This window comes from Doryrhamphus excisus, chromosome 22, assembly GCF_030265055.1.
Source record: "Doryrhamphus excisus isolate RoL2022-K1 chromosome 22, RoL_Dexc_1.0, whole genome shotgun sequence".
Classification (NCBI taxonomy): domain Eukaryota; kingdom Metazoa; phylum Chordata; class Actinopteri; order Syngnathiformes; family Syngnathidae; genus Doryrhamphus; species Doryrhamphus excisus.
In genome coordinates, this window is record NC_080487.1 from 11,949,159 (window position 1) to 11,962,108 (window position 12,950).

Sequence of the window (12,950 nt, forward strand, 5' to 3'; positions counted from 1 at the left end):
TAGGATTTGTCTCCATTTTTTTTTTTTTTTTTAAAAAGGCGACCTTTCAGGCACTGCGGGATCTCAATCCATTCAAACAAAGTGTGTTGCTAAAGCTTTTCTTAGTGACTGTGCTCCCAACTCCCTTGACATCATTAACCAGGTCCTCTCATGTAATTCTAAGCTGATTATTCAACTTCCTCACAGTTATCCTTACACTATCAGGTGACATTTTGCAAGATCTCTTCCTCACAAAGCTTCTTGCTGATGGTCTTTGAGTTTATTCCAGTCTTGCGCAGGTCTACGGTCTTGACCATGAGGTCTTTTGACGGATGTTTGATCTTGCTAAGCGGTGGTGGAGAGGTTTGGATGGCAGTGATCGGTGTCTGTTATCCACGAGGACTACTTTCTGTGCTTTTTGGACACAGAAGTGGCAATAGTCTCTCCGGAATTACATAAAAATTCTGGATTGTTCAAATCCAGGAAGGGGGTGGACTTGCAAAATCAGCAGGGGATGTATTAACATATGAATTTATATAGTAATTTGAAGGAGTCTAAATAATGGTTGCATTGACATTGTACACAAAATAGAAATAGTAAGTAGTCTTATTTAGTTGAGAAGCCCTGTTCTGTAGGCAATGTGTACTTTCACTCAGGAACCAGGACCAGGAACCTCAAATGTACATGGTACAATTTTAAGCTAGACTACTGGTGGCTGAAAACTTTTACACAGTACCATATTTTTTAATTTGTACTTACGGGTGCCATCAAAGCGAGTGGCGATGTTATCCAGGAAGGTGTTCTGAGGGGCCAGCAGCCCCTTCATCACCGGCATCTTCACCCTGCTTCGGAAACGGGGAGGTCACATCGTTCCACAGGCGCAGCGCGGGTGGTGATCCACTACCGGAACGCACATTTATACGAAGAAACACATTTTAAAAGCAGTTCGCTCCATAAGTCATGATGAGTCAAATATGACATCCAAACATGTTTTCCTTAGCAAGTTGCGCTCAAGTCCATGACAGACGCATCCAACCCCAGCTTCCTGGCAGCCGCCTCTCCAACTGCATCCTGCTCGCATCCACTCCTGCGAGGCATCAGCCAATCACATGATTGCATCCTCTGAAAGAAAGAAAGAGAGAGAGACAGAGAGAGAGAAAGGGAGCGAGGGGTGGAGGATGGAGGCTGCAGCTGACACTGGAAGCCACTATCAGCACATGGCTTTTGTGTGCACGTCTGCAAAGCAACAAGAGATGGATGAGGCGCGTGCGGGTCGATGCTCTCTATTGTGTTCACCTGCTCTTTTCCTCACGGGAGTTGCATTCAAAAAAAGCAAACATTCCCATTTTTTTTTTTTTTTTTGCAGTCGCCGTGCCGCTCCACTTTCACTTTACACTGATTCCACACTGTGTGGAGGCTTTCCTAGACTATAAGTTACAAATGGGTCTCAGTCCAGCTCAGTCCCCCCCCCATCCCACTCCATCCTCTTCTTCCAGCATCCTCGTGAGAGAATTAAGGCTCCGCGCTGAAAGCCGCTAAGAGCGGATTACACGGATAAGCCAGGAGATGTTTTTCATGAGGACTTGATGCTTAACACACCCAAGTAATAGGTTGAAAGTCAAACAGACACTGCAGCTGGCACACCACAGGATGGGATGCCTACAGGTAGTTCCTGAAAAAAACACAGTATATACTCCATATTATATATTTGTACACATATACAGTGTTTGCTCCCTTCCTGATTTCTTTGTTTTTGCATGTTTGCAAAGGTTTTAGATCATCAGAGCGATTATCCACACATGGCAAAAACACGGAATGGTGGTGAACTTTCCCCAAGAGTAGGCCCAGCCAACCAAAAAGTAAAAATAAGTAAGTAAAGAAAAAGTAACGCCGAAAAGTAACGTAGAAATACTTTTCACTATATTGTAGGTGTCCGCATGCTAACGTTAGCTTTGCTAGCATGTTAACATTAACATAGTAGCATTTTGAGCCATTTTCATCGGTAGAAACATATATAAACACTTAGCACTATATGCTAAGTGTTAACACAATAACATTAACATAGCATTTTTAGCCATTTTCATTGGTAGAAACATATATAAACACTGAGCACTATATGCTACGTGTTAGCACGATAACTAGCATAGTAGCACTTTTAGCTTAGACACTTATATAAATACTTTTCACAAAATTGATAGGTGTCAGCATTGCTAGCATGTTAACATTAACATAGTAGCATTTTTAGCCATTTTCATCGGTAGAAACATATATAAACACTGAGCACTATATGCTACGTGTTAGCACGATAACTAGCATAGTAGCACTTTTAGCTTAGACACTTATATAAATACTTTTCACTATATTGATAGGTGTCAGCATTGCTAGCATGTTAACATTAACATAGTAGCATTTTTAGCCATCTTCATCTGCTGAAACATATATAAACACTTAGCACTATATGCTGCGTGTTAGCATGATAACTAGCCTAGTAGCACTTTTAGCTTAGACACATATAAATACTTTTCAATATATTGATAGGTGTCAGCATTACTAGCATGTTAACATAAACATAGTAGCATTTTTAGCCATCTTCATCTGTAGAAACATATGTAAACACTTAGCACTATATGCTACGTGTTAGCACGATAACTAGCATAGTAGCATTTTTAGCTTAGACACATATAAATACTTTTCACTATAATGGTAGGTGTCATGAACATACTAGCATTTTTAGCCATCTTTATCTGTAGAAACACACGTAAACACTTACCACTATATGCTAAGTGTTAACACGATAACATTAACATAGCATTTTTAGCCGTTCTCATCAGTAGAAACATATATAAACACTTAGCACTATATGCCACGTGTTAGCACAACAACATTAGAATAGTAGCATTTTTAGCTTAGACACTTACGTAAATACTTTTCACAATAATGTTAGGTGGCAGCATGCTAACGTTAGCATTGCTAGCATGTTAACAATAATATAGTACCCTTTTTAGCCATCTTCATCTGTAGAAACATATGGAAACACTTACCACTATATGCTAAGTGTTAACACAATAACATTTACAAAGCATTTTAGCCATTCTCATCAGTAGAAACATATATAAATATTTAGCACAATAATATTAGCATAGTATCATTTTTAGCTTAGACACTTATAGAAATACTTTTCACTATAATGGTAGGTGGCAGCATGCTAACGTTAGCTTTGCTAGCATGTTAACATTAACATACTAGCATTTTTAGCCATCTTTATCAGTAGAAACATACGTAAACACTTACCACTGTATGCTAAGGGTTAACACGATAACACTAACATCGCATTTTTAGCCATTTTCATCAGTAGAAACATATATAAACACTTAGCACTACAACATACGTGTTAGCAGGATAACTAGCATAGTAGCACTTTTAGCTAAGACACGTATATACTTTTCATTATAATGGTAGGTGTCAGCACGCTAACGTTAGCCTTGCTAGCGCTCTTTGAGTGCTTTTGTAGTTACTGTATTTTCTTGAAAGAAAGATATGACTCAGGATTATCTATATATTTGTAAGTATTAAGAGCGCCAAATGAAATGAAAATTTAATTCAAGTTAAGAGATGGCACACATCTTGTCTTCCTATGTTTCTTTATCTCATCTCCTTAAAAGTGCAGGCCTACAGGTGAGCTCGCTATAACATGAATAATGAAGTATTAATGCGGTAATTAATTAGTGGATACGGCTCATGAGAGGAGATGACTTGGCTGCCTGTGAAAATACTTCATAAGATAATTGGCCAGGAGGTGAAAAGGTTGGAAAAAGAACCCCAGCGAAAGTCCAAGAAGATCTGCTCTGGGATTGCATTCAAACGCCGACCAGCCGCTCTACTCGTTTTTTTGTTTTTTTAAATGTCCTACCTTTTGTACATCCGCCATCTCTGCTTGTTGTTGATCCATTAAACATGTTCAGTCTGATAGGACACAAAGAGCAGCACCTGTCTCCGTAATAAATGAGCTTTATGGAGGATGAATATTACATGCAGATTGATCCAAACCGGAAGTGAAGCAGACATTTTGTTGGTTCCACCTAGCTAAAACCTTAGCTTTGCTAACTTCAGTTAGCTTCAGTTATTTGATTAAAAGTTCGAACTCTGAGACAGAAAACATGAAGTACATAGCGTATGAATATTACATGTAGAAGATTGATCCAAACCGGAAGTAAAGCAGACATTTTGTTGGTTCCACCTAGCTAAAAACCTGCTTTGCTAACTTCAGTTAGCTTCAGTTATTTGATTAAAAGTTCGAACTCTGAGACAGAAAACATGAAGTACGTAGCCGTATGAATATATTTGTCTCATGTTTGAGTATGTATTTATGATTGGAAAAGCACATACTTGATACTGTGAAGTCGTCGTCGTCATTCACTCCGATAAGCTCGTCTTCTCAATTAAACACGTGACCATTTCCCTCTCTGGGCCGCCATTGACAAATCAGAGCCTGTCATTCTTAAATCTAGGCCCTCTGTTGCAGCGGCAGATGTGCACACAAGCTGGGAGTGTTTATCCTTCAAGCACGGGGGGGGGACGACACACGCCTCCAACTCATCTTAAATCCAGAGGAGGAAAATCTGTGAAAGAAAAAAAAATGCATTGATTAAGAAAAAACGAAACGACAAATGTTGGCCTCTCTCTCTCTCTCTATTTCTCTCTCTCTTTTTCTCTGCAAAATACAGTACAAGCAAGTATGCGCGCCAATGTCAAATCTCTGCAGAAATAGGGCATGACTGCTAAAAATAATAGCCCACTTGCAAACAGGGAGACCCGCAAGAGAAAAGCAAACTGTGCAACACCATACACTGACTAATAAAAAAAAGTGCAACAGCAGCTAATACTAACTTTTATACTTTTACTTTTATTTAAGCATTGATCTCCTCCTTGTTGTAGTACACAATAATATACTATAATACAGTCTATGGATATCAATGATAGCTGCTAAAAGCATACATGAAAAGTAATCCACTGTTTTGTATTGACACAAAGCAAGGATGATTGTGCAATTGCGCTCTCTAGCGGTTAAACGTGTCCTTGCACTAACACTGTTACTTCCTGTACTTTGATTTCATTCATACAAATTTGTCAAGATATTAAAATTGCAACCTAAAGAATAAAAAAAACACAAGTCACAGCCATGACAAAAAAAATTTTTTTTTTTACATATTTTTATTTGTAAATAATTAATTTTCTTTTTTTGGGTAATGTTTTGGAGTCCAACTAACATTATCAATTGTAAAAATAAAATAAAATAAAATAGATGTTGGGTATTTTCTGCAAAAAAAACAAAAAAAAATATTGATAATTAACTGAAAGAATGTGAGGGGCATTATTCATACTATTGAACATGATAAAAAATGTAGATAAAAAAAACTTTCTGTTACAGTTGTCAAATAATACTTACCAGTATTAGTTGAATATCTTCTGAATATTTGATATTGTTGTTGCCGTTACAGACCAATTTTAAAAAATGGCTTCCAAGGGCGGACTTGGTGAAACCTGAAAGTCAAATAATGTACTGACACACTTAATAATAAAAGTTAATATCATTCAATTTAATGCAAACTAATGAATGGTACAGAATAAATATTTAATGCTTGCAGACCACTACTACGTATCCCACCCGGGATCAGTTGTTTCACCCATCATAGTACACTTTTTCATCCAACAAAATGTGACTATGCTGTACTAGTCTGTGTTATATTGAAGGCACCAGCAGTGAAATTCCCTTTTACCACCGTGCATGACGTGATTTCCCACAATGCACTGGTTGTGTTCAGGAAACTGTTTTCCCCAAGAGGAAGTCGGCGTATTCTTTCCGCCGTAACACGCGTTGCATTTTGAAGGTGTTGGCCGAGGTGTTGGAAAAGCTCATCATCTGCTTACGGAGTTCCTTGAACGCACCGTGGGCCACCAGCTGCACCCTCATTGGTCCGATGCTGCCTTTGATGCGGTAGGACCTGTACACCGCCGAGTCCTGCTGGAGGCACAGGTCCAACTACACGGAAGGAATAACATCAGAAAAAGGGGGGGGGCTATTTTGAGGAAGCTAATATATTCATTTTCTACTGCTTATCCTCACGAGGGGTGCTGGAGCCTATCACAGTTGTCTTTGGGTGAGCCAGCCAATCACAGGGCACATATAGACAAACAACCATTCACACTCACATTCATACCTATGGACAATTTGGAGGCGCTAATTAACCTAGCATGTTTTTGGAATGTGGGAGGAAACGTGTGGAAAACCCACACACCCAGGGAATCGAACCCGGGTCTCCGAGCTGTGTAGCCGCCGCGTTAACCACTGTTATCTTCATCCAGCCAGCTCCCGTATTGGATGTCAACAATTGGACAATTTGGAATGTTTTTGGAATGTGGGAGGAAACCTGTAGAAAACCCACACACCCAAGGAATCGAACCCGTGTCTCCGAGCGGTGTAGCCGCTGCGTTAACCACTGCTCCACCGTGCAGCCAATATTTGTTATCTTTATCTAGCCAGCTCCCGTATTGGATGTCAACAATTGGACAATTTGGAATGTTTTTGGAATGTGGGAGGAAACCTGTAGAAAACCCCCACACACCCGAGGAATCGAACCCGGGTCTCCGAGCTGTGTAGCCGCTGCGTTAACCACTGCCCCACCGTGCAGCCAATATTTGTTATCTTTATCTAGCCAGCTCCCGTATTGGATGTCAACAATTGGACAATTTGGAATGTTTTTGGAAAGTGGGAGGAAACCCCCACACACCCGAGGAATCAAACCCGGGTGTCCGAGCTGTGTAGCGTCAACCACTGCATCACCATGCAGCCAATATTTGTTATCTTCATCCAGCCAGCTCCCGTATTGGATGTCAACAATTGGACAATTTGGAATGTTTTTGGAATGTGGGAGGAAACCTGTAGAAAACCCACACACACCCGAGGAATCGAACCCGGGTCTCCGAGCTGTGTAGCCGCTGCGTTAGCCGCTGCGTTAACCACTGCCCCACCATGCAGCCAATATTTGTTATCTTTATCCAGCCAGCTCCTGTATTGGATGTCAACAATTGGACAATTTGGAATGTTTTTGGAATGTGGGAGGAAACCCCCACACACCCGAGGAATCAAACCCGGGTGTCCGAGCTGTGTAGCGTCAACCACTGCACCACCGTGCAGCCAATATTTGTTATCTTCATCCAGCCAGCTCCCGTATTGGAAGTCACCAATTGGACAATTTGGAATGTTTTTGGAATGTGGGAGGAAACCGGAGTACCCGGAGAAAACCCACGCATGCACGGGGAGAACATGCAAACTCCACACAGAGATGGCCGAGGGTGGAATCGAACCCGGGACTCCGAGCTGTGTAGCCCCCGCGTTAACCACCGTTTTACCGCGCAGTCAATATTTGTTATCTTTATGTCAACAATTGGACAATTTGGAATGTTTTTGGAATGTTGGAGGAAACCGGAGTACCCGGAGAAAACCCACACATTCACGGGGAGAACATGCAAACTCCACACAGAGATGGCCGAGGGTGGAATCGAACCCGGGTATCCAAGCTGTGTAGCCGCCACAGCAACCACTTCATCACCATGCAGCCAATATTTGTCATCTTTATCCAGCCAGCTCCCGTATTGGATGTCAACAATTGGACAATTTGGAATGTTTTTTGGAATGTGGGAGGAAACCGGAGTACCCGTTCTCACCTTGTCGCGCTGCGCCTCTGTGAGGTTCCTCACGCCTTTCAGCTCAATGAAGACCTGGTAGTGAGGATCACAACCACCCATGGAATCTCCTGGAAAATGGAAAATTCATTTTTAGCACAACAGGAAACACATTAGAGTACTATTAATACAGTATGGATTTTTTTTTTTTTTTTTTACCCAGAATGCCGCTCTCTGCACAGCAGTAGTCCACCAGCTGAGCACCAGGCCACTGAGCAACAGCTTTCTTCAAAGCGTCCAGGAACATCACCTCGGAGACCTTCTCTCCTCGTACGCTCAACATTTGACCACGCCTAGCAGGACACTCATTTTTGTTATTGTCATTGAACACAACATAGGTACAACTGTACATTCATTCATTTTCTATTGCTTATCCTCACAAGGGTGCTGGAGCCTATCCCAGGCGGGGTACACCCTGGACTGGTGGCCAGCCAATCACAGGGCACATATAGTCAAACAACCATTCACACTCACATTCATACCTATGGACAATTTGGAGTCGCTAATTAACCTAGCATGTTTTTGGAATGTGGGAGGAAACCTGTAGAAAACCCCCACACACCCGGGGAATCGAACCCGGGTCTCCTGGCAGCGAAGCCGGCACGTTAACCACTGTTCCACCGCGCAGCCAATATTTGTTATCTTTATCCAGCCAGCCAGATTGCTTACCTGTACTGAAACTCGACAATGGGACATCGAACCCAGGTTTCCTGGCTGTGAAGCCGGCACGTTAACCACTGTATCACCGCGCAGCCAATATTTGTTACCTTTATCCAGCCAGTTTCTGTATTGGATGTCATTATTTTGTGTCCCATGAGGTTGCTTACCTGGACTGAAACTCAACAATGGGACATCAAACCCGGGTCATCTAGCTGTGTAGCATGTACATTAACCACTTTTCCGTGCAGCCAATATATCAACATGTTTGTTATCTTTATCCAGCCAGCTTACCTGTACTGAAACTCAACAATGGGAAATTGAACCCGGGTCTCCTAGCTGTGTAGCATGCGTGTTAACCACTTTTCCACCGTGCAGCCAATATATCAACATGTTTGTTATCCTTATCCAGCCAGCTCCCGTATTGGATGTCATCATTTTGTGTCCCATGAGGTTGCTTACCTGTACTGAAACTCAACAATGGGACATCAAACCCGGGTCATCTAGTTGTGTAGCATATATATTAACCACTTTTCCACCGCGCAGCCAATATATCAACATGTTTGTTATCTTTATCCAGCCAGCTTACCTGTACTGAAACTCAACAATGGGACATCAAACCCGGGTCATCTAGCTGCGTAGCATGTACATTAACCACTTAACCACCGCGCAGCCAATATATCAACATGTTTGTTATCCTTATCCAGCCAGCTCCCGTATTGGATGTCATCATTTTGTGTCCCATGAGGTTGCTTACCTGTACTGAAACTCAACAATGGGACATCGAACCCGGGTTTCCTAGCTGTGTAGCATGTACATTAACCACTTTTTCCACCGTGCAGCCAATATATCAACATGTTTGTTATCTTTATCCAGCCAGCTTACCTGTACTGAAACTCAACAATGGGAAATTGAACCCGGGTCTCCTAGCTGTGTAGAATGCGTGTTAACCACTTAACCACCGCGCAGCCAATATATCAACATGTTTGTTATCTTTATCCAACCAGCTCCCGTATTGGATGTCATCATTTTGTGTCCCATGAGGTTGCTTACCTGTACTGAAACTCAACAATGGGACATCAAACCCGGGTCATCTAGCTGCGTAGCATGTACATTAACCACTTTTCCACCGCGCAGCCAATATATCAACATGTTTGTTATCTTTATCCAGCCAGCTTACCTGTACTGAAACTCAACAATGGGAAATTGAACCCGGGTCTCCTAGCTGTGTAGAATGCGTGTTAACCACTTTTCCACCGCGCAGCCAATATATCAACATGTTTGTTATCCTTATCCAGCCAGCTTACCTGTACTGAAACTCAACAATGGGAAATTCAACCCGGGTCTCCTAGCTGTGTGGCATGCGTGTGAACCACTTTTCCACCACGCAGCCAATATATCAACATGTTTGTTATCTTTATCCAGACAGCTTACCTGTACTGAAACTCAACAATGGGACATCTGTTATGGAATCCAACCACTTTCACAACATCTCCGAGGCGATACCTGCAAACAAACATCCTTCATGACTGATTGAATGTTCCTCAAGGAAGCTAAAGGTCTCGAGTGGGCCCACCTGAAGAGGCCTGCAGCGTTGGTGATGACCAGCTCGTAGTTTTGCCCATCCTTCACCTCCTCCATCAACAGCGTGGAGGGCATCTCCTCGTCCATGCTGTTCTCTGGCAGGAACTCACAGAACATCGAGCGAGGGCACAACAGGTAGCGCCGCTTCGGGTCCTCGGGCCACAGGTTGACCCCGATTAAACCTGCAAGTCACCAGGCTTCGCTTCGAAATTCCACAATGCGATCATAAATCATGTTTACCTTCAGTAGCTGCGTAGAACGGTGAATAGAAAGGGATTCCTTGGCAGGAACCGGCCCTCAACATCTCCCCGTAGATCTCATTGGAGCCGGAATCCACGGCCAGAATAAGATGGAGATCAGGCCAAAGACGCTTAGCGATTCCCCGGAAGCCTGCCTGGAAGTTCGCTCTCAGCTGAGCGGCTCTTTTCGGATCCGGCGGCTTCATGAGAGTTTCAAGTTTGACTCGAACATCAGGTTCCAAATTCAAAGCGTTGCTCACTTTCCCTCGCTCAATGTCCTCCAGAAGCTCCTGCCAACGTTCCTGAGAAGATACGTGTTTGATGTTTAGGCTGCTTTACAACGAGATTCGAATCATGGGCGATTTACCTGCAAGGCGCTGAAGGCGTAAAAGACAGTGGAGGCAAAGTTGGACTCCAGTATTCCCACGCTTGGATCTTTGAGGGAAAAGAGGAGATGGAGATAGAGCGCGTCCTTCTCGTTGTGAACCTGCAGCGACAGGTTGCGTCACAATGAAGAGAAGAGTTTTCGAAATATGGATGTGGTACCTGGAACGCCGGTGAAGGTGTGGTGTAGAGGTTCAGCATGTGGCGGGAAGAAGCCGGTGTTGAGGAATTAGGTCCGATGGGAATGCCGGCCTGGGACTGGCGGAAAGTTGGTGTGTAGAAGAACTTTGTGGTGCGTTGAAGGTTCTCTGTGGCTGGGAACGTTTCTCGCATGGCGTCGAGACACACAGCCACGCCCTATAATTTTTTTTTTTTTTTTTTACTACTTTGGACCTGCGTACTTTTTAAGAGTATTTCCATACCTGCAGGAAGAACTCGGCGTTGGTGTCCTTGGTGCTGAGCAACATGGCGCTAGGACCAGATGTCCCGGAAGTCATAGCCAAGATGGAGGTCTTCTCGGCAGTTATCACTTTCTCCTCCCCTGCGGCCACTCGGCTTATGAGGTCACGGTAATGCTCGTATGTGGTGATGGGATGGCGTTCCCGGAACGTTGCACTGTCTGAAAAATAATGAAAAAGCAATCTCTCTAATGTTTGCAACCACCTTTTTTTTTACACGTTAGCACCCCCTGCTGGTGTTGTGGTGCATGTGTACGTTGTGTTTTTTTTTTAACCTAAACCAGGGGTCTTAAACTCAATTTACTTGGGGGCCACTGGAGCTAGGGTCTGGGTGAGACTGGGCCGCATCAGGTTTTCCAAAAAAAAACACAAAAAAAAACGCATTTATTAAAAACAAAAAAAAAAATTAATAAACTTTGCTTTGGTTTCGATTTTCTACAATAAAAGCTCTGATAAAACATTCCACTGTTCTCAAATATCTTAATTTTTATTTTTCTGCACAACATAAGATGAAAATAAATAAACAAATCAAGAATAAAGAAAATCAATCAGTAATAAATAAATATAATAATAATAATAAAACACCAAATAATAAAAACTTAAGAAACCACATATAGTTGGTGGGTAGACAAATTATTTTTTTCAGATTAAAATGAACAAAGCATTATTAGAGCCCTGTAGACATGACAAAACACGACTATAGTCACATTTATACTCTTTTTATTTACAACATATTGCGCAACTGCAGGGTCTTGAGACACATGCTAACTCGCAAACTAGACAGCTAGCGACCTAAATGGTAGCCTTCAAGTTATTTCCTTTCAACTTAAATAGCCAAAAACTTACCACTTCCACACAGACAGGGAGGATAACTATTAACAGTTATTTAACCTTTAACATGAACATTAATCAAACGTAATAATTTTTTCTGGGTACATGATACCATACAGCATCCATATCAAGACGGGGGCCTCAAAGTAGTGTCCTGCGGGCTACATTTGGCCCGCGGGTCGCATGTTTGAGACCCCTGATTTACTGTGTTATAGGGCTCATACAAGATATAAATACAGGTGCCTCGGCACCTATGTTTTTGATTGTACAGGTGTACCTAATGAAATGGCATAGGTAAAAAAAAATAAGTTGTATTTCCGCTCACCTTTTATTGAACTGAAGTCAAACAGTCTGCCGTAAATGGTCTGCTCGTTTTTCCTAAGTCGTCCCATGAGCGTGTCCTCCTGGACTCTCCCCACGTCCACGGTGTCGACCTCCAGCTTGGCTCGCTGCCGCCTGCCCAGCCAGCCCACCGCCTTCACGGCCACGTACTGGCCGAGCAGGCTGCTTAAAGTCCGGCCTTGCCCCCTCACTTTGGAGCGGATGTCCTTCCAGACCAACGCCATACCCACCATAGAGGGAACACCCACGGCGGAGACGGCCACGACCAGGCGAGGCGGCATGGCTGTGGAGGGGTTACACAAGCCGGGTAATTGTGACAATAGAAGAGGAAGTGGCCAGGCGATGGCGCTGTTGTACTTACCCGAGGTTTGTATCAGTATAGCGACGAGAACTGATAAAGCCACCAGAAAGAGTGGCACAACAACTCGAAAAGACGACACATTCATACTGAATGTGAGGAAACACTTTACGGTAGCGTTTATTATAGTTTTTAAGACGAATAGTGACATTTAAAATAAACTAAAACGCGACGAAGACGCTACAAGAATTACACTTTCCTTACAGCTATCGTGTCACTTCCGTGTTTGGGTCACGTGATTCAAGTTTGTCGTTCAATACAAACGTCCTGCTAGCATCACGTGACCCAACACGTGGTGTATGACTCCCTATGCTAGCTTATTATTTAGATATCTAAAAACAATTGTGCTTGGCTTTGAGAAAGCAAAAAACCAAA

The 12,950-nt window shown here is 42.8% G+C and overlaps 2 protein-coding genes across 13 annotated transcripts in view; both read right to left on the reverse strand.

The window, feature by feature from the left end:
* The window catches only part of kcnh4b (potassium voltage-gated channel, subfamily H (eag-related), member 4b), a 42,387-nt gene extending 37,593 nt beyond the window's left edge, over positions 1 to 4,794 (reverse strand). For 2 of the 11 annotated variants that reach the window (XM_058062741.1, XM_058062740.1), the window contains exon 1: positions 739 to 821. In XM_058062741.1, the coding sequence (XP_057918724.1) occupies positions 739 to 814 (76 nt within the window). In that variant the 5' untranslated portion in view covers positions 815 to 821. Of the gene's footprint in view, positions 1 to 738; positions 1,652 to 3,889 lie in introns of those variants that run through there. The other 9 variants (XM_058062749.1, XM_058062748.1, XM_058062743.1 and 6 more) reach the window with 9 other exon arrangements.
* A 778-nt stretch (positions 4,795 to 5,572) lies between these two features.
* On the reverse strand, positions 5,573 to 12,822 carry ghdc (GH3 domain containing). Of its 2 annotated transcripts, XM_058061662.1 has the most exons (11): positions 12,579 to 12,822; positions 12,201 to 12,500; positions 11,009 to 11,205; positions 10,749 to 10,943; positions 10,570 to 10,689; positions 10,204 to 10,504; positions 9,956 to 10,145; positions 9,814 to 9,885; positions 7,882 to 8,015; positions 7,705 to 7,793; positions 5,573 to 6,019 (listed from the first exon to the last, which is right to left on the reverse strand). In XM_058061662.1, the coding sequence occupies exons 1-11, from the start codon at positions 12,724 to 12,726 to the stop codon at positions 5,798 to 5,800; spliced, it is 1,968 nt and encodes a 655-aa protein (XP_057917645.1). In that variant the 5' UTR covers positions 12,727 to 12,822; the 3' UTR covers positions 5,573 to 5,797. The 2 variants fall into 2 exon arrangements, with proteins under 2 accessions (XP_057917645.1, XP_057917646.1); XM_058061663.1 differs by lacking the exon at positions 12,579 to 12,822 and having other exon boundaries at positions 12,201 to 12,556.
* Between the last annotated feature and the right edge of the window lie 128 nt (positions 12,823 to 12,950).

What these genes read in the sequence shown, in the direction of transcription:
- ghdc (XM_058061662.1), bottom strand. Translation starts at nt 12,726, where the DNA reads ATGTCACTATTCGTCTTAAAAACTATAATAAACGCTACCGTAAAGTGT. An exon ending in TATACTGATACAAACCTCGG is followed by an intron (nt 12,501 to 12,578) that starts GTAAGTACAACA and finishes ACCCCTCCACAG; the next exon opens with CCATGCCGCCTCGCCTGGTC. An exon ending in ACGCCGAGTTCTTCCTGCAG is followed by an intron (nt 10,944 to 11,008) that starts GTATGGAAATAC and finishes AAAAAATTATAG; the next exon opens with GGCGTGGCTGTGTGTCTCGA.